At 33.9% G+C, this 21,577-nt stretch overlaps 1 protein-coding gene across 7 annotated transcripts in view; it reads left to right on the forward strand.

Moving 5' to 3' along the window:
- Positions 1-21,577, forward strand: part of LOC115450613 (polypyrimidine tract-binding protein 1) — a 431,449-nt gene that overhangs the window by 192,706 nt on the left and 217,166 nt on the right. For 4 of the 7 annotated variants that reach the window (XM_037443021.1, XM_037443020.1, XM_037443025.1 and 1 more), the window contains one exon: positions 3,970-4,071. In XM_037443021.1, the coding sequence (XP_037298918.1) occupies positions 3,982-4,071 (90 nt within the window). In that variant the 5' untranslated portion in view covers positions 3,970-3,981. Of the gene's footprint in view, positions 1-3,969; positions 4,072-19,154; positions 19,317-21,577 lie in introns of all 7 variants that reach the window. The other 3 variants (XM_037443023.1, XM_037443026.1, XM_037443024.1) reach the window with 1 other exon arrangement.

The following is a 21,577-nucleotide window of genomic DNA, read 5'->3' on the forward strand; positions in this document are numbered from 1 at the left end:
TATAAACGAATGCTTCTACTCCGCCAAACATCGAGGCATATGGCGACGAAAATGGCAGCTTTTTAATCAGACCAAACATTACCACGACCACTCTATCATGAGTGTACGACTATGAAGAACGAAGAACATCCTTCATTAAAACATTATTTTAATCTTATAGAATCGTAAGATTCTATTGCATAAAAAACCAGATCTGATAAGCACCTACTGATACAAGGCTAATAATTCAAAATACTAAACGACGTGACAAAAGTGTGTTAAGTTGTAGTAATGTTCTCGTTGCTCGAGTCGTAATTTGAAATCGCGGCGTACGCATCCCGCATAACGTTAAATATATCCGCACGCACGCCAAACAGTTCGCAAACTTTAGTTCGTAAATTATAGCGAACGTCTTGAGAATTTACACATGTAGTGAAGATATAGGAGCTATTATTTGCGGACTATTTAACGAAACATTTTAGTTTTTTAACGAAAGAGTACTTACTCTGCGACTGATTGGTGTGAGAGTCTTTTGTCGCATTTTGGGACTGTGTAGACGATATCAAGTTTTTGTAGTAGAAAAATACATAGCGAAATAAAGGTACATCATTATTTATATTCGAGTTCAAATATTTCTGGTTGATAAGGACTATTTGTTAACACTAACGAAGATTGATTTATAACTTAGATTCTAATCTCACACCTTTTGATCGACAATACCTATATATGTATATCAATAAAATTACAACTTTACGTATAGGACAAGCCTCTAGTAACACTGCACTTTCAAGGTCTACAAAGTAGTGCTGACACAATTTTTGCTTCATAAAAGGGAAGCTTACTTCAGGCATCTCACCGCGCATAGTTATCTAACTCCATTAAATTATATTAATGTATTCATTAATGTAATTAATGGAGTTCGGTAAACTGTCATAATAACACAACTTTCCACCGCGTTGAATAGTTGAAGAGTGCGGTTTGTGTGGAAATGCTGTACAAACTAAAAGCCTGTATAACGTGTACCCGTGATTTTTAGATACATCGGTTCGTCAACCTTACCGTTTTTATAAATGCGAATGTCTGGGAAAATGTTGAGCTGTTTATTAGAAGAAAATGCAAAAACTTTTGAACGAATTTAGAGGAAATTTGGCACATCAATCAAGCTCGTCCTAGATGACTTAAGATGGTGACGCCAGGAGAAGGCATAGTGTTAGTAGGATTTTGACCTCTGGGGAATTCTTTCAAGTTGGCAAAGCCAGTAACACAATATCATTTCATCCCTGAAGACGCGCCCCACTACTTTCCCTACTTTACAGTATGCGTCAACAGCATACGTGTACACGCGCACTACGATGGACAGCATCGGGGAAATAGCTTGGATGGACTTACTACTTGGACTTGGATTGAGGGGACTGCTTCTTATCCCGCGAACCCCGCTAGTCCCCGCACAAAAGGTGGTGCGACGCGTCTTCGTGGATGAATGAGCTGTATATTGTTGTGTATGTGTGTGTGGCTGCGCCCACCACTGGCTAATGATCCACGTATTATCACTCAATAAATGAGTGTGTATTCCGCAAGCAGTCCTTTCACTCGTCCCCTTCCTATCTACGTAACAATATTTTATCATGGAATATATTTACAATACTGCGGCTTAATTCTACCAGTTTTCTCTGCATCATTACTAACTCAACCCGACCAGAGTATTATCTCACACAAAACCTATGTTTACAATTCATTAGGTCAGTGAGTTCATTTCATTTTTTTTCATTTCATTCATTAGGTTGACTGACTTCACTTTTTCCTTTTTCCTCTTAACTTTTGAAATCGAGCTCATGAAATCTCTGATATTGCAGTGTACATATGGACAATCATGTCCTGGTCACTGCGTTTATCGTGTGTAAAGGGAGCCCTTTCTTTATAAATTCATAGTGTTTCTTCTTCTTCTTCAGTCTTTGGAAGTCCACTGCTGAACACAGGCATACCCTAAAAAGTAAAAACTCCCTTTAGTACGTAGCTAATTATAATCAGTAAGTACGTATACACCATTCAGATATAAGTTTAGTAAGAAAACCGTGAAATAAATAGTTAGCATACAGGTTTAAAATATAAATAACATTGATAAATCATAAAAGCATTATGAATAACAATTGACGGAATGAATTTGTTTTGTATGATTCAATTAGTGTGTAGTTTAATTAACTTATTGTAACGAGAAGCCTCGCGGGATCGGCACGCGGAGCCGGCCGGGCTGTTTCGATTAAAACTTTACTTTTCCATTCATAACAATGTATCTGCGTCTAATCGTTTGTATGTTTAATGAATTGCTGTGACATGTGAGACTATGTGGGCTATTTGCTATTCTGATAACATGAGGTTTTAATGCTGACATAGGCATGTTATCACAATTTAAATATATATTACAATAATTAATTATATTATGCAGTAATTCAGTTGTTAATTTCAGTTGCAGACAAGGATTGATTATAACATAGTTAAAACCTACTATGTGTCTTCATATTGTATAAAACTTTTGAAAGTTAATATCGTAGTGACCACATAACATGGTATCCTACTAACATATCAGGTATCTATCATGCCCTATCAAACTGACTATGCGAAAACGATGCAATTAAAAGTATAATTATTTTCTAATAACTATTTTTCAGATATACCATACAGATTATAAAATAATAAACATAACAAAATAATCAAAAGAACATCGAAACTGAAACCCGCTTTTCACATTTTAATTCCAGTCAATACCAATCTGTGTTCATATTTAAAAATGCATTTGTATAAATAAAATATGATTGTATCGCGGCTGTCCGTTTGTTCACCGCTTATATTTGTCACGCGGCGCTCGCCCGCGCCCGGTAGTAATGCGCACTGATCTCCCGTGACCGGCGCTCGCATTCCGAACAATATATTATTCATAACATTTTCAGCGGACGTACCGGCCCACACGGAATATTAGAGAGGAATATCTGCGAGTTTATCCGGCCTTTCCGAATTCATCGTTAACTAAATTGTTTTGGACGTCCCACTGTATCTGCTCACGCCTTCGCGCGTTCCTGTTTGTTTTGCGCTCGCGTAATTTGCCAGGACATTGTTGGGTTGTGTTAAAGTGTTTTCTGTAAGGAAAACGTTTTGGCTAGCTTAAATATAAAATAGTTTTTTGTCTCCTCAAAGAGTATTGTATTAAAACAATAACGGATTATTTTATTTGAAACATTTTGCGAGAAAAAAATAATAAATATTTTTATAAAATTGGTTGTTGTTGTTGTATGAATATAATTTCATTGTGACAACATTGTACAAAAAACTACATGTTATCTTAAAACAAAAATATGACAAGAAGCATTAGTATAATAAGACCCATATTGTACGAAATGTCATACTGAATTAAAACGAAAATCTGCGAAAATGCGCTATTAATGTTATTTATCTCGTGTCGTAGAATTTTAACGTGAAGGTACTTAAAGGATTGGGATGCTTCTCTCCAAATTATCCAAGCAGATGTCGCGACGTCGCTCTGCCCATTAAAACTGTAATTTACATACTTTTTTCCACAAATATTCAGTGCCTTTTCGTATTTACCATAAATACGTGTTTACTTTAATACATGACACAGATATCTAATGTACATAGAATACTAATAGCTAATGCTCACTAACGCCTTTAGGACCTGAACCCTTCAGCCTAATATTCAGACTTGGTAGTCAAGGTGTATCTTGAAGATAGGGTTCGCTATCTTTCGTATGACTAATGTGGTAGGTTATGTCTCATCCCATAATCATGTAATTTTCATTGATTCTTGGACACTTGTATTAAAATGGACAAAGTTTAAAGTGTAAATTTCAAGTATAAGTCTTTTTAACGTTGAGCAATCGTACATTTCATTTAATTTTGACCACTACTGCCACGCGATCAGAGTTCAGCAAAATACACTTTATGTACAAGTATTTGAAGGTTATTTTTTATTGTTCGCAGGTTGGCGCAACTATGATGTCCTGTCCCTTATTGTCGCTGGTGCCGGCGCTGCACTCGCAACCAGCTTTAGCATCTGACTTTCCAATTCACATTGGAATAAAGGTAATTATTGGAAATAAAATTATATTTTTTTACTATTTAAGATTTTTCTTTTTTTTATTATAACAAGTGCAGATTAGGTGTTAGAATACGGGAGAACCTTTAAGCCATTATAATCAACATTATCAAACACTTTCCTTTTTTTTAAATGTTATATAATTAGATAGTGCTTTACCAAAATATTGTAATATTATGGTCCAAAAGATATTTCATGTGTAATTACATAAGATTACCTAAATAAAAAATCGCATTTAAGTATTTAATTTTCTCAAGTACATAGTTACGTAATGTTCTTTAATATATTATGTACGTCCCACGTTCACTCTTCGCCTCAAGGCAGTTCTTTTTTCTGTCTCATTTCAAATTTTACGTTTACAATTTGAAGTCATTTGCTTTCTTTGGTAAGTAGGAAAAAATATGTAATTTAATCTGGCCGCTCTCCGTCGAGTTCAGCCAACTTAAATTGCGAATATATCAAAGCTAAATAATATAAAGTAAGCGAAAGAATATAACGTAACTTCGAGAGCCGAAGCTCGTGCCTTAAGGAACTTGCACATTTATTTCTGATGACCCGCTTTATTTCAAGTAGTCTTATATTCGGATGGATGAAATTTAAAATTTTAGTAATATAGCTGTTTTATATTTTAGAAAGATTTATTATTGCAGCCAGTATTACTATTGGATATCATAAGGCATAATATCTCATGTCTCAGGTTGGCGAGCGCAGTGCAATACTAAACAATACTTTGTGATTCAAAGAGTAGGATGGTGTTTCTACTGTTCATGGGCAGTCGTTCTTTGCCATCAGGCGAACGGCAAGCTCGTCTCGTCATTCAAAGCAATAATATGTATGTTTTATCTTGTACTGGCTATTGGCTAATGGTACATGTTTTCGAAATGAGTACTTTTTAATAATTGATTAATATAAGTAATGGCTGGGGTCTAATTGGAAGTGTAATTTTTTTTGCAAAAGCCTACGACATTTTATATCGCTCAACTTGATCTTGAAACAGAACATATTTCTGTAGTTTTAAATAAAAATCTACGTCTCAACGCCGTTTACGTTTTGACGCAAAAAATCCATTCTTAATTAGAATAGATTTTTGCAAAATCATTGGTGACTGACATGTTTTCCAAGCGATATAATTACACAGTTTTGAATTACATGGAGCTTCAATGTTTCTATTTACGTCCAAATTAAAATATAATGTATTTTAGAACTCTGTCAATATTAAATTCTATACAGTACACATTAACGTGTTCACTTTAATGCGCGGATTATCGTGCGTTCGGAAATAATTTAGTTGTGCTCATTGCGTGATCATTAATAATTTTATGAATATAATGACACCTAACTTTTGATATGTATTTCCAAAATTAATCAACATAAGAATATGTAATTATTTACTAAAGTTTTAATTTTACTGCTCATAAGTGTATAATTATGAGCAGTAAAATTAAAAACTTAGTAAAATAATTACAAAAAAAAGCGGCTATAGCCTAGTTGGGTGTGGAACGGACTGCCAAGACGAATGTCCGCAGGTTCAAATTCCAAGGGCACACACCTCTGACTTTTCTAAAAAAATCATGTGTGTATTCTTTGTGAATTTATCGTTCGCTTTAACGGTGTAGGAAACATGGTGAGGAAACCTGCACATCTGAGAAGTTCTCTATAGGAATTTCGAAGGTGTGTGAAGTCTACCAATCCGCACTAGGCCAGCGTGGTGGACTAAGGCCTAATCCCTCTCAGTAGTAGAGGAGGCCCGTGCTCAGCAGTGGGCAAGTATATAATACAGGGCTGATATTATTATCTAATTGTATAATTATTTCCAGAAAAAAATATTCTAAACCTTTGTAATTAAATATTCATAAAGTTCTCAAATTTTTGTACGTAACTGTATGCTCGTTTGGAAAATCTCGGCTTAATACTTAAGTTACATATTTAAAAAATAATTATGATAACGAATATCAAATATGTTCTAACGATATTTACATTTAATACTATATTAAATATGATACCTACGTATTATTTGGCTAATAATCCAATACTGGCAAAGCAAAGCAAATTGCTAATTAATACATAACATAACATAACATCACGCATTTTATCCCCGAAGGGGTATGCAGAGGCGCAACTAGGGCACCCACTTTTCGCCAAGTATGTTCCGTCCCATGATGTGATAGGGGCGAGCCCATCGCCATATCGGGCACAAAATCCAGACTCCGGGCTGATACTGAGCAGAAAAACCCAAATATCACTTTGCCCGACCCGGGATTCGAACCCAGGACCTCAGAGCGCTATTGTACCGGACATGCAATACAACTACGCCACCGAGGCAGTCTGCTAATTAATACATGTTCAATATTCACCGTTCATAATTTTATGAATCATGATTATATAATTATACTTTAAAGTAACATTTCAATTTAATATGATATTTTTAAGCCAATATATGTTTTATATTATTCTTACATACCTACTTATTATTAATGCGTTTGTCTTTCTGAACCCGATAATCTCAAAATCACTAAACGGATTTCGATTAAATTTCGTATTGAGATAGTTTGACACAATTAAAGACATAGGTTACTTTTTATACCGGGAGTTTTATACCAGAGAAACTTTTACACGAACGAAGCCGCGTGCAGTAACTAGTTTTATATAGTTCTTGTATTTGAATAGTATGTAAAAGCCTCTTTAGTCCAAATTGTCGGCAGAAGCGGCGACGTCACACAGTATCAATATTTGAGATGAACTTTTGCCCAATTACCTTTGCAAGTTAAACCGTCTTAATTTATAAGTATTGATTCGTACCTTCGAGTTTAATTAGTTTCCAGTTCTGAGACGTTCGGCTCATTTATTATCTGCGAGAGTTTCGGCGGAATTGTAACTGTAGTGAATGTTTTAAATTCACTGGAAAATATATTTGTTTTTTATTTGCCATTTACAGATTCTAGAATCTTTTAAAATAGCGTAGAGTTTCATTAACTATTGGGTCTTACTTGTGTTAGTAATTCATTTGAATAATGTCATGTACATTTTGATTGTTTGGAGCAGAAATTTAAACTTTAATTGTTTAATTTGAGAAATAGCTCACTAATGACTATGGGATCACAGACTATATGGCAAAAATATTACATTATATACTTCAAAATGTCATTCTTCAGGAACGCGAACTCTTAATTTTTGTGACCTGCGAACATTGCGCTCATTATTGAATAATAACTAATCGATATAATAGCACGTGTAATTAGCAGCATCAGATGATCATTACATATTTCCGATATATCAATTTTATTACCAAACAATAAATAAAATTTTAAAATGAATTTATAAACACGTATATATTCGTGCCGCACTCCAAAACAAAGGAGTACTAAGCAAGTTAGCTAACAGGTAATGAGATACAGCATCATTTAATGTCTTAATTATGACTTTATTACTTATTTTGTTACCTTTATTTCATTAACTAGGTAAAATTAATTCAAAACACCCAACATTTAGTTTGACAATTAGGAAACACAGTTTGAAGAATTGAATTCTTCCATCGAAGTATTCACAAGAAGCAGTTTAAAATACGTATCTTAGTTTTCCCTGTGCTGAGTTTTGCGCGGGCGAAGTCATCAAAAAACTATTAAGCAACTTTGAGCGCATGTGCACTTTTATAAACATCAATATAAATAAAAAACGTGCAGCGAGATGGATAAGTTTACTCATTAAAGATCAATTTCCCGAAACGTCTGGGGAGTTTAAGGAAATCTAGTTTATATTAGTTGTATCTTGTTACTTGACCCTAACTATTATACTGAAGTAATTTAAAAAGGAACAACTTTCAGTAATAAATCTATTCTATTAAGTATATGCGACTCAGTGGCGCAGGTTATAATTTTCCGAAAGCAAACCCGACACAACATATAGGTTCTAATATACATAAATACGGTTTGCAAAACGTGCCAATGAAAATAAGATTTCACATAAGTTACGGAAGGGAAGTCGACAAGAATGGGGTTACATGATCCCTTCGCAACTGATGTGACTGAATTTATCTATAATAATTTGTTAATTAATCTATAATAGATTACTTTTGCAGCGGCAGCACTGGCTACGATGTTTTGACCCGCGCAATCGATTGCTGACTTACTTCTTGCATTAAGTATAACACTTCTATATTTTATTACCAAATATAGTGTTAGCGTGTAATAGGGTTTTAATCTACATAAAATAATGAGGCTACCGTGCTTACTAAACTAAGAGAAATACACCGCGTGTCAAGCTAATTTACCCGGTTGATTCAATCCTCGTCCACGGGTGCCATATTTGAGTAGTGGCGGAGATTTCAATTCATATTTGAATAAATAAATATGCATGAAAGCAATTTATAGAGGCCGCTCGGCCGCCGGGTACAATATCAGTGCCCTCATTAGATGTGTACTACGCTGCTACGACGCCGCGTAGACGCTACGAGTTTTGTAGAACGGCGTAGGCCCCTACGATCATAAATGCTCCATAGTTGCTGATAGAGAATTTATGTTCGAATATTTTGTTTGAGAGATAAATACAGTACATATATATTTTGCTTGAATTTTGTATACTTCTGAGAGGGGTTAAGTCTTAGTCTAATTTAAATTCACTTCTCACAAAATGATTAAAGAGACTTTCAGGTATGTAACCGAGGGATAATTTTATAAAGAAATGTAGTTAAATAGAAATAATTAACAAGTCAGAATGACATGCCTTAGCATTGGGATTGCCTTTTTGTCTCAGTACTTTCCCGGCCTCACAACCACCACTACAACTCCTATAAGCCAGGATCAGCAGTGGCACGCATTTTATGATACCGAGCAGTGAAGCTCGGCGAGCCACAGGGAAAACTAATATGTCATTATCCTGCAACGAAATTAATCACATAGAAAGATAGGGAGAAGTTGAAAATATTAATTGTCCATTTTTGGCTCAGTAGTCTATCCCACGTCCCCCTAGGATATAGCTACGTTTTATTTATGTACATGCGTCATATTCTCAATCGAACAGGCCATCCTATTGGCCGGTATTACATTTCGCCCCTAAGGAAGCCGATAGCGCTTGGATTTAGGAAATCCGAACTCTAAGTAACCAATGAAATATGGGAGCCTAAAGTTTACCCGAATAATCAATAGGCGGAGTCCTAAAGGTCTCTCCGACTTGAATTCATGCAGTAAGTTCTAAACGTGGATTGGTTTACGGTTTGTGTGTAATTTGCTAGGTCCGGGTTGAAAGATTCTGTGTTCTGTTAGAAATAGGTAATAAATATGGAAACTATTTTGGAGTGGTGTGAGGTTGAATCTGTTTTTCTTTAAATTCAGACTGTATTCTACCTTTGGGTCATTATAATAATAAAATACGGAAAATATTTTCAAAATATACGATGTTTTACGTATACTCATTTATAAAAAACTTTTAATCTAAATTATATTTGTTTTCTTAGAGAAACTATGGTGACAAATCATAACATAATATGGTAATATATATGGTCGAAAATTATAACATAATATTAAGTATTTTTCAAAATGCTCTATCAATTCATAATAATAATAATATCAGCCCTGTATTATAATACTTGCCCACTGCTGAGCACGGGCTTCCTCTACTACTGAGAGGGATTAGGCCTTAGTCCATCACGCTGGCCTAGTGCGGATTGGTAGACTTCACACACCTTCGAAATTCCTATAGAGAACTTCTCAGATGTGCAGGTTTCCTCACGATGTTTTCCTTCACCGTTAAAGCGAACGATATATTCACAAAGAAATCTATCACTTCATGCTACGGAACAAACATGACGAAAAGTAGGTGCCATGGCTGCACCTCTCTCTACCCGTGGTACCTGAATTGTGTCTTTGTTTTTTTTTACATGTTTGATTTGACCCAGTACATAGCATCAATATAATTTAACAATGAACCTTTGTATGACCGTAGCAATATAAACATTAACTTACTTAATTTGTCTTATTCGCGCAGAGAGGAAAAAGAACAGATGAGTCGTGATTTTAGAGATCCCTAACGTCCTGAAACATCCGCAAGTCCAAAATCTATACATTAATACGTGAAGAAAAAATGTGGGGAACCTTTTAAATATATTGCGCGCATGAAGGAATGTGTGATATGGCATGATTGAAGTTTATACATATAGAGAAGCGGAGAAAAATAATTTTTTTAATTTTTAAATTCGACGGTCGAATTTCGGCTGCTAGGCGACTACTAGTAATCATTAATATGCTACAGGCTTTTTATTAGTACAAACTAGACAGGTTTTGTTTTAGATTTCCAGAAAACTGAGTTTTCCCCGAAATCCTGTTTCATATCGATTCCCTGTAGAACATTATTACTACTTCGGTCTAACCAGTCCATTCATTCTGTACCCGCAGGCAATGGGATTGAAACAGAAAGATGATACTGTACTCTCTCTATGGGTATTATGACTATTCCGAGAAAACTCGGTCGTTAGCAAAACCTACACGTTTACGAACGTGGCGGATGAGTGAGTGAATGGTGATTAGTTTTTTAAGAACTTGATAGCAAAGGTTACAGAAATAAAAAAAAATCTGATCTTAAATCGAAACTTCGATACTCGTATCTGGGGTTCAAAGGTTTATATAATTATGGTAAGCGTTTGAAAATTATAGGTTTAGTTTAATGAGGTCGCGGGAAAACCAGGTGGCACGAGAATTGCATAACTTTGAAATGCATTTTAAACATTGTTATGAAAGCAGCATTTCTCAAAACAATATCACATTGATTTAATTCGAAATCTTAAAATTTTTACATTAAAATAATCAGGTAAGATGCAGAATAATTTAATAAACATTGGTAGGAATTACTTAAGACAGTTTCTGTTATATGCTTTTTAGTTTAAATTGGAATTTGTGCGGCAGACTAGCCTTTTATCCCATCAAGTATGAGAACGATTTAGCTATACCTGCTATTGTCATTGCTTTTGAACATAATTCCATATTTAGGCACAGTCACTTAAATTCCTAAACGCTCATAACTTTATAAAATCTCCACCGCTACCAACAAGAACCGCAAACCTAAATGGTAATAACACAAGGTGTTATACTAATGAGAAGTGAGAGTGTCGGAAAAAAAACGACTAAATATTAGTCGGTGGCGCGACGTTAAATAACAGGGCATTATCTGGGAACAATATAAACGCGGCAAGCTGCGGCGCAATAAGCAACGCTCACCGGTTAATGCTTGCCCGTCCGTCATGTCCCGGCTTGGCCTCTAGCAGTTCCCTCGATATCGATATTGTTTTGTGCTCTCTGGCCCTTGTGTATGCTACATGTTTAAAAACACATTCATTTTATTAGCTTGAATTTTACTTGTAAATAGAAATTTTGTCGCATTAAAAAGTAGAGGCACAAATATTTTTCGGACTAATTAAACGATGGAATTTACCGGCCAACTTCTAGTTAATAAATTCCCTATCAAAATTGGATTTTGACACTAATTTTAGAGGATTTTATTGACCTGCAATCCATTATATTTAAAAACATGGCGTATGTTTTTATTGATTAGTCAATAAGCTGTCAGTCAAATACATATTAAAATCCTGAGGCAAAGAGGCATTTACACAAAATGTTATACAATGTTCAAACTAGTAGCAACTGTGCCAACAATTTTAGAAATGAAGACAAAGCTGTAGTTTTATGTTAAAACAGATACTCCATATGATGGCAGTCGATTTATTAAATCCACATATATGCCTAATACCAGCATTTATAGCCGTACGTAGCTTTCATCAGTAACCAGATAGGACCATTATCATACTTGCATGTATGAAAGCTGACTTGATTTTGCAATGGCCGTCAATTGGGAACGATGTATTGAAGTCTGAGCACCCCCGAAGCACTGATTCACTCATGGCAACAGACAGGTTGCATGGTCGCTCCTCATTTGGAAACCGAAACCACAATTCAAATGCCTATTACCGACTGGTGGGTTATGTTACCGAAATGCGAAATGTTTTGTCTACCCATCAAGGCTTGAGCATCGGCTATTCACCTACAGAATCATAACAAACTATCGGTTTATCATTATGTTTTCACAATGGTAATGAACAATCCAATAGAAAATAAATTTATTTTCAAGGAATCGCTACGCAGAACAGGTAAGTTGATAGTTGGAGCTTTTTCATAATTACCACCGCAGCGAGCAAATGAAACTCAAGTATTCAGTTACATCAAACAAAAGCAAATGATCAACCGATTGGTTTTGAATAAACTGAATATTTGCGCATATTTGTTTCATTTAAAAGCTAAAGTTTATCGATAAAATTGTTGAGAACGGCAACCGCACTCGTATTACCTCTTATAAGAGAAAAGTTATTATTAATTCAGTTGAAGGTGATTTTTGTACTTTACTTCGTTTGATTTGGAACTATTGTTTGTTTATATATTTATGATTTTAATTTTGTTACTATATATTACTACTTGCTGTTTGCGGTTATGTCTAAAAATATAATTCCTCTATGTTCATCCGAGATGGTCTGTAGTTAGGAGCCACATAAGCAATCAATGAACCGATGCTATAGCTGTATCAAACACTAATTATGTACACAATACAAATTAACATTTGACCTAATGAATTTCCTCGCGATGTCATCCTCAGTGCGATACGATAGCCTAATTATATCGAATCGACCACAGAGCTGCGGTATTATCATTTGCTAATGTATCTTACTCCGTGTAATTACTAATGTTAATTGTGTTGACCACTATCAAATACAGGTAAGTACTTCCTAACTGAAATTGGATATTGGACTTACCTATATACTGATCGTTTAATGAGGGTCCCGCTAGAGAAATTCACTTTTCCTGACTATTGCTTCGACGATTTAGGTCTAGTTTTTTAGATTCAGTTAAATCAATGATTATTACTCCAGTAGATTTACCCGTACTATTGCGCCTCCATACGAGATAAGCAACGTTAACTTAGCATGGTGTGTTACTAACTCCAAAACGCAGCCACAAAGCTAAAAATTACTCGGAAACACTATGAAAATATATTCTTTCGAAGTATCGCAAAATAACAAAAGCAAACAGCGATCGTATCGGCTATCGTTAACTTTAATCCCAGCTTTGTTTGCCGCTCGTTATGTCTTATTTGTGCCACGTAGTAGTGTTATTTTTCTATGTACGTAGTTCGGATAAAAGTTTTCTAATAAAGGGCTCTCGCAATAGGTAACTTGTGTCGTTGTTCCCTATTATTGCTACAGGTGACAATTGATGGCTATAGCTCTTTTTAACTGCCTTGGGCGAAGTTTCAAGCCTAACAACACTTAACGGAATACGCGCCGCAAATATTATTGTTGGACTCGCCGGCAATCGACTTTCATTAATGAAATTAAACGTGTCGCGCTATTTTCATTACGTATATATATGTTTCAACTGCTTGCAATTTTATTCAGTTGCAGTAATAATTCCGTGCTTGTTTTAATTTGTTTTCTTATAAATATATTCTGAAGATTCTCAGTTTCGAGTGTACTGCCGCGCACTACTTGATGTTTTAAAGTTCTGGGTTGCATTGCACCTGTTTAAGGGAAAGTACTTACCAGGCGAATTGCACGTCTCGGCATTCGCCTTAATTAAATGTCATTTTAATTAAAAAGACTTTTGTATAAAATTATGTAATTAAATTAATAGTATACGATTTTCATATTACTTAATTTTTTTACATTGAAATTCTTTACCCTGCTTCTTATTTAGTGGATAGTAGTTAGTGATGGCTAGGTTTCCATATTTTCATTTTTTTATAATGCAATGGTCATCGATTCATTGCAGAAACCGTATTGATTAATGCGTTGATTTAAGGAAATAATAGAAGTTTTTTTAAAGAAGGAACTTTTAAAAAAGCCTTGTAGATCCGTTTAATCATGTGAACTATACCTTCCTTGTTGTTTAAAATGCAAACTTTTTTCGAACCATCAGTCAATCACGAATTGATCCGCGTCCATTGTGACTCCGATATCAATACTTGACGGGATTTTTCAACAAAATTGACAGTTGACAATGAACAGCGCCTGGCCGTTCGTTAAAAGTAAGCGATGTCATATAAATTAATTTTTAACACCGTCTATCCGTGTAATTGGAGGTTTGCGTGTTGATATCGGTTCACGCACAAATTTACGAGCCTAGTACAGACTAGCGATAGTAAAAAAATGTGCCTTGCATCATAAAAATGTACGTTTCGGCGAGTTGAAAAGGTTGAATTTGTTTTATGTTTTCATTATTTGAATGCCCGATGATTTTATTGTATTTTATTTTATTGATATAGTAGTCTATTGGTTTAGTAAATACAGTTACAAGCTGATAAAAATCTGTGAATACGAAATAAAATACTCATATAAACATTTTTTTTTCAATATATTTAATTTTTTTCTATGCCTACTCATCCTATGTTTTGTGCATGGGAAATATTTTGCGAATTTGTAAGCATTGTGATAATATTAATTATATTTATTTTTGGACACCGTGACATGTTAATAAATAAAAATAAATGAATACAATAATAATTTGCTATAGTAAAATAATCAATTTAAAAGCAAAATCCATTAAATAAAATGATGAATATTAGAAATTAGCCAATGCTTTTTGTCGCAAGCCCGTCATTAATTCCCTAGATTATATTAGTACGCGTTATGTGGTAAAGTATGCCGGTAAAGCGCTGTTTCATATTGGTGTTAGTAGGTATTGAAACATTATTAACCTATCACAAATATTCATAAAAGTTATTGTCACGCCATTAAAAAATATTGAATAATTAAAATAGTATCTAGATTTATTTTTATTGAAGTATGCAATGTTAATGATGCTTAGTTATAGGATTTATTTTTCTTTGACACAAGGAAATAGGATAGCCTTAGTGGTTAAATCGATTTCTATATTAAACCCATACAATAATCATCCGTCGAGGCAAATATTGTGAGCGGACATAAAACAAATGAACGCGCAGTACTCACTGTATGTCTGTCGGGACCAATTAAATTTTTCGTTTTGTCGCCCGGCGGGTTGTGGAAAAATGTTTTATTGTCAGTTTTTGGGGAAAAGTTGCTCAGTTTGTGATGTATGAATACTTTAAGTGTCCGCGGGCTGCGTCGATATTGTTCGTGTTAAGCTGGCTGCAGTGTGTTTGACTTTCCGGTTTTTGTATTAATATTATTTCTTCAACGAAAAATGAGACTGGTGTAGTGTCTGCAATAGTTTCTTATCAACCTATAACTGTCCACTGCTGAACATAAGCCTCCCCTAGAGCGTGCCACGTGCAATAGTTTACACTACAAAAAATTGCGCCTTGGCAAACGTAGCGCGGGACGCCCTCTGGTCAAATGGCGGGACGACTTACACAATAGGACCGGCAAGGACTGAATGCATAAAGCAGCAGGCCGGGCTCTGTGGCGTACCTTGTGAGAGGCCTATGTCCAGCAGTGGACTGCAACGGGCTGATGACGGTGATGACAAAAATCAAAAGATATTTTGATTTATAAAAATGTCAAAATAATTTATATTTTTGTTACGTTTTACCTTTCATTACTTTCCAATAACAAAACAATATGAAATCACATTTATTAATCTCTAATTTAAAAATTATAATAAATGAAATTTTTATAACTTATAAAATTATTATAATTCTAATCATATGAAACACATTAAAACCAGAGCAAAACAAAACTGAACAATTAAAATAAACGTTTGATGGTTGCCCTCCGCCAGTTTCGGAAGTGGCCGGGCGGTAAGACTTCCGGTCGTGCCGACTGCACCGCGATGGCCCGTCTCCGGATATGACTTAATCCCCCACTGATTAAGTAAGCTAGCAAGATGCTGAGCCGCGATAAAATTCTTTTAATTATTTGTATTTATTGTTGAACGCACTTTAGATTTGTTTAGGTTTATTTTGTTAAATTGATTGTAGCGATATTGACATTTTTGTATTAGAGTTTATGGATTGTGGACGGAGAGCTCGGATATAAAAACGTGTTTGTGTTATAAGACGATTTTTTAGTTTGGATACACATTACGCAGTACAATATTTTTTGAAACTTTATTTGAGTATTAATCTCATTACATTGAACCATAAATACATAATAAACTATATCAATTAATAATATTTAAAAAATACTTAAAAAACTTGCTACTTCGTAAATTTTTAAATTTAATTGAATAATATTTTAAAGTCCTAAAAAAATCCTTACAAAAATCGTTCAATTTAGTTAAAGTTTATGAGTTAATCAAAACTTTAGCGCGGCTCTTATTACTCATTTACTACCGAAGAAATAGAGAATCTTTAAAACTAATTCAATTTTATTTTAAAAAGGAATATTTTACTACAGATGACGCGATTTTATGAAGTCATCATTTTTATATGGCCGGGTGTCGAAAACTGAACACCAATGTTGCAAAAGCATTTTTGCTAACCCTAGACCGTATGTTTAGTACCTCACCATACATCCAGAATGCATTGATGATATTATGAGTTATACAATGTTAATGACAACTGTTTAGACATTTAAGATACTTAATATGTTATATACCAAATGTTTATATGTTTAATCTATAAATCAAATACTTATATCAAAAGTTTAAAGTAATTAACGATCAGTTCAAATGATTATATATTATTTCATAAAACGAAAAATTCAATTATGGAGGTCACAAAACTACATAAATGCTGTTAAAACAAATAAGAGTTTAGAATAGGCTCTACATACTAGATAGCTCTACACCGCATATTTATAGTCAGTCTAAGTTTTAGCGTCATATTAGCAATTCTTTATTCTGAAACTTAGAGGAGCCTACGCAATCTTTCATATTTATTACTAGCTATTATAAAGCTTGAGGTAATTACATAAGATTCATAAATTTATTAACGCCATTCGCTGCGGCGATCTCGCCTCGACTCCTGGTCTATTAGAAACCGCTCTTAACAACACCTTTATGTACTGAAAATGGCTAATATAATTCAAAAGATTGTCGCTAAGGCTGATGCTATAGCAGACTGTGCTCCTGTATGACACTTTCTACTTAGTCTATTTATTTGCCAAACCAATTAGTAGACTAAGTAAAGTTAGCCATTTGTTATGCTTACTTTATTTAAAACAATTTTACGTTGCGCAACATACAGTGAACAATACCCGCAACAATGTAGGAAGTAAACAGCCACTTACGCTCTAGTGAGACTTGCCTATTAAATTTTCAGAAGCTCAAACTGCTTCACAACAAAATTGTTCATAATTCGTTGACGCATTATGTTTATGAGTTGTAATAAATCTTCAAACTAGTTATGACAAATAGTTTTAAATTTTAAAAAATAGTGTGTATAGAAAACGTAAAATATTACAATTGTCCAGTTAGAATTTTTATTTATATGTAAATGACAAAGCTATGACGCAATAGAATTAAAAAACCTAGATAAAATATGGACATTTAGTAAGAAACATACTATACATCACATCATACATCAGATTGACATTCATCAATGAGCATGCGAGACGATTATTGAATAAGACATATTAAAAATCACCAAGTTGTATAAATTGACTAATGGGTGCCAGAAAACTGGAATTATAAATCAATGTTACTCTTGAACAAAATTACTTTGCTTACGCAGAAATTATTTTTGATTACTTTTTATTGTAAATTTTGTATTCAGTAACGGTAGCAGATAACGCTTTTTTTATTTTTGGTTATTAAAACTAAATGCAAGATGTATATAATAGCGTATAGGGTTATATAATATATTTTATTTACCACTGAATGGAGACACAAATATGTTACTGGTCAGTTGTAAATGCTACATCTATTCATTAACTATTACCTAACAGAGCCACCTAGAACTGTGAACAGGCTTTCATTTTCTGTAATAAAATTATGATTTAACTACACCATCCATTTTTTTCTCTTCATTTAATCTAGGGACATTTACGCATAGCGTATGTCAGTTTCATCGTATCCTAATACATAATACAAACAAATAAGTTTATAGTACAGACATGGCTTCGAACAGAAACCATTAATTTATGAATAGAAATTAATATTGATCAACACAATCTTAAGGAATGTTAAGCATTCTATAAAAACTAGGTACGTAGGGATGTAATCTGAGTTTACCAAAATGGACCCAATAACACTCAATCAACGGTGAACTAAAAGGTTGACATAGTTACGGGCGTTAAAATTTTTGTGCTGAAAACTGAAAATGATTCCGCATAATATGTTGCAGCAAAAATCATATTGGTACTGCTGATCGAATAATCTTATATTTTAGATACTATAATTGTGATTGCAAAAGTATGTTACTACATATATAAAAATAGCTTTATGTAATACCTTATACACTTCTATATAACGATTTATCTATCAAAATTTGGTGGATTTTAAATCTGGTTTACATTTATCACAGGGCCTACCAAAAGGATTGTAAAATTATTCTTACTTTTAATAATATTTATTTACTAGAACTTTTCAGAAAACCTTGAATATAATGTCGAACCAATCATACAAAATCGATATTTTAATAATAACCATCGTTTTTTGTTATTATTATATAGTTCGAGATTTTATTAAAATTGTAGCAATTTTTTGTATCTATCCAATCAAGATTTCTTGTGGAGTGATCACTTGACACAGATCCTACCAAACGCAACCGGGTCGCGTTAATCAACAAATTACTAGCCGTTTCGATTACATTTAAAAATACTTGGAGCTTGTTTGCGTTATACAGTACAAATAATCTGCCACCGACGCTTAACTTCTTTAAAGGAATATCCGATCAAACGTCGGCGTAAACTAATTCCGACGAGCAAACTCGAAACTCGCTTAAAAAAAGAGAAAGTGGGTACGCCAATATCCATCCACTTCGGGACCAACTAAATTGGTTACCAATTACACCGTCGATTTAATGTTACTACGATGTCGCTACTGAGTTTTAAATGGTGCTTTTAGCACTTGCATAAGCTCTATCAGTCGACTGGCGTATTAGCACACTAGCAGAAGTAATCCACATATTGAGTATACAATATTTTATGTTATTAACGTGACGAATTAATTTCCAGGACCTGCTTTAACCCGAACTGCGCACGAAGACAATAAAAGACACTCAAATAAATACAAGTAGTGTAAATAAAATTAAAGTGCCTAAAGTATCGCTTGGTGTTACTCGGGCCTGAAGTCTTCCTGCCTAGCGGCTGACCGTCGCATTACGTGAAATGGTCAAGGTAATACCAAAATATCTATGAATTATTCACCGTTCTCAATTTACGCCACGCTAACCCTTTCGTGTGTTTGGGGCTTCACTTTGTAAATACATCTCTAAATCACTCTACCGCCTGCAATATGAATCAGTTATTCGGTAAAGGCACCCTAAGTGTTTGTTTCGATTGTAAGAGGCACTTTTTGGTTTGTTCATATTTAGGTTGTTGTCTATTGTTAGCGTAGCGTCAGTAAGCACTAACCATTTATTAGAAATATTCAGCAATTTAATTGAGACAAGTAGGTACATTTGGCACCTTTGTAAAATAATTTATACATAATGTTGTTTCTCACTGTCGTAATGTTTTATGTGTGCTTACTTATGCAATGCTATCTGTGTTTGTGATGTAGGCTTGTATGTCTTTATATAAATGTTTAATACTTCACGCATACTTACAACCATCGTGTATTGCGCAGTTTTGAATTTACGTATTGTGTCGTATTTTTGTTTCATCTATGCTTACATGTGGTGTATTCTATCTTAAAAATTAATTTAAGTTAGATGGTATCATCTTGTATTGTTTTTGTTATTTTACGGCAATACTTAATTAATATTTAATATGGTATTAACTTTCATAAGTCAATGTATATTAGAGTTACAAAAACATTATCATAATCATCACATGTAATGAAATAATTTATATCGTGTTTGGACGGACATTTACGACTCTATATTCGCAATAGTGATATCAATATTCATATTAAATGAACGTTTCGCGGTCGGTGTTGTTATCCGCATTTATATTAATGCCACACATGTAAAAGCTCATTACAAATGGAATTGGACAGTGTGCGGTTTGCTCTGTGTCTTATTTTAATCTATGTTTGACAGATTTAATTTAATGTGGTCAGTGGTTAAAGCTAGTTTTGCACTTAGATGTTACTTAGTGCTGTGTCACGTAACTAATGCATTTCTCTATGTTGGCTTCTCACTATGTATACTGTCTTAACTTATAAATGTGTTTTTTAACCTGATTTGTTCGTATTAGGAAGTGTGTTTTCTTGAATTCTGTTTTATATTTATGTGTGTTTTGTATAACTGGCTGTTGTATAGTTTTATAAATTTTCACCTGAATATATAGGAAGTGGAATTATAATATTTAATAGACAAACTATGATTCGAATTACAATTTATTTATGGATTTTTTAACGGAAAATATACTTAGCATTACACAGATGTTAATAACTTATATTTAATCTTTTGTAAAACGATCTCGCGGGTAATAATAGAATTTACATTCACGAGATCATTGCTGGTATTTTTTCGCCGACCAACCACCCCCAGCCTCCCCGCTCTTCCGCCTCGTATCACTTCTCGCAAACGCGTTCTTTATCCAATTATCCGAAGATAAATCTCACCTGTGACTGCCGTGGAAATAACGTAGGAAAACGTTGTGTTAGGGAAAAGTTATATTTTCACAAATCCTAGCTTTTTTCTGCGTTTAACTTACTGAGACGACGTCACATTGGGATTGATTCATTGTATGTATAATTTGATTTGTCTCCTTTGTTTTGAGGACGTAATTTTAATTTATCATGATAAAATATAAGGCAGAAAATAATTTCATTACGTCGGACCCTGGAAATGTGAGGATAACGCCACGTAGGAAAAAGTACAAAAGCCTTGAGCAATTTATGATTATAATAATTGATTTCTAAGACTATATCATATACATACCTACATAGTATCACGCTCTTATCCCATAAGTGAAGGCTATGGAAGGAAGAGACTTTGCATGATTCTGGCATACTTCTCTTGCTTCTTCCTCCTTCATCAATCATATGCAAGATAATGATTAGGAAATTTTGCGAAGCATATAAAAAGTGATTCGACGAAAACATTTATACCAAAACTGAATTACTCAATTTATGAATGACAGTTTTTTTATTTCCAAGGTATGTTATTTATAAAATTATATATAGATACGAACTCCCTATATACTTTTAGAATATTTCCCCTGTTTATTTTACCGTATTGATAAATACGACATACTTCTTAATTGAGCGGTTGAACTTTTTCTTAAAGTATTAATTAATCATTTCGCCTTGCCCCGATTGCTTATATGAAACTTTAATTACGTTTTGATTGATCATTAAAACAGGAGAACATTTTACATAACTCAATTTTCCAGAAAAGTGAGATACCAATAAATGTTTTATACTCTCGTATTTTAATACCATTATTTGTGGTGTGTGTCTTATTATATTCGTAATTGTATATTCTACG

This window comes from Manduca sexta, chromosome 26 (genome assembly GCF_014839805.1).
Source record: "Manduca sexta isolate Smith_Timp_Sample1 chromosome 26, JHU_Msex_v1.0, whole genome shotgun sequence".
Classification (NCBI taxonomy): domain Eukaryota; kingdom Metazoa; phylum Arthropoda; class Insecta; order Lepidoptera; family Sphingidae; genus Manduca; species Manduca sexta.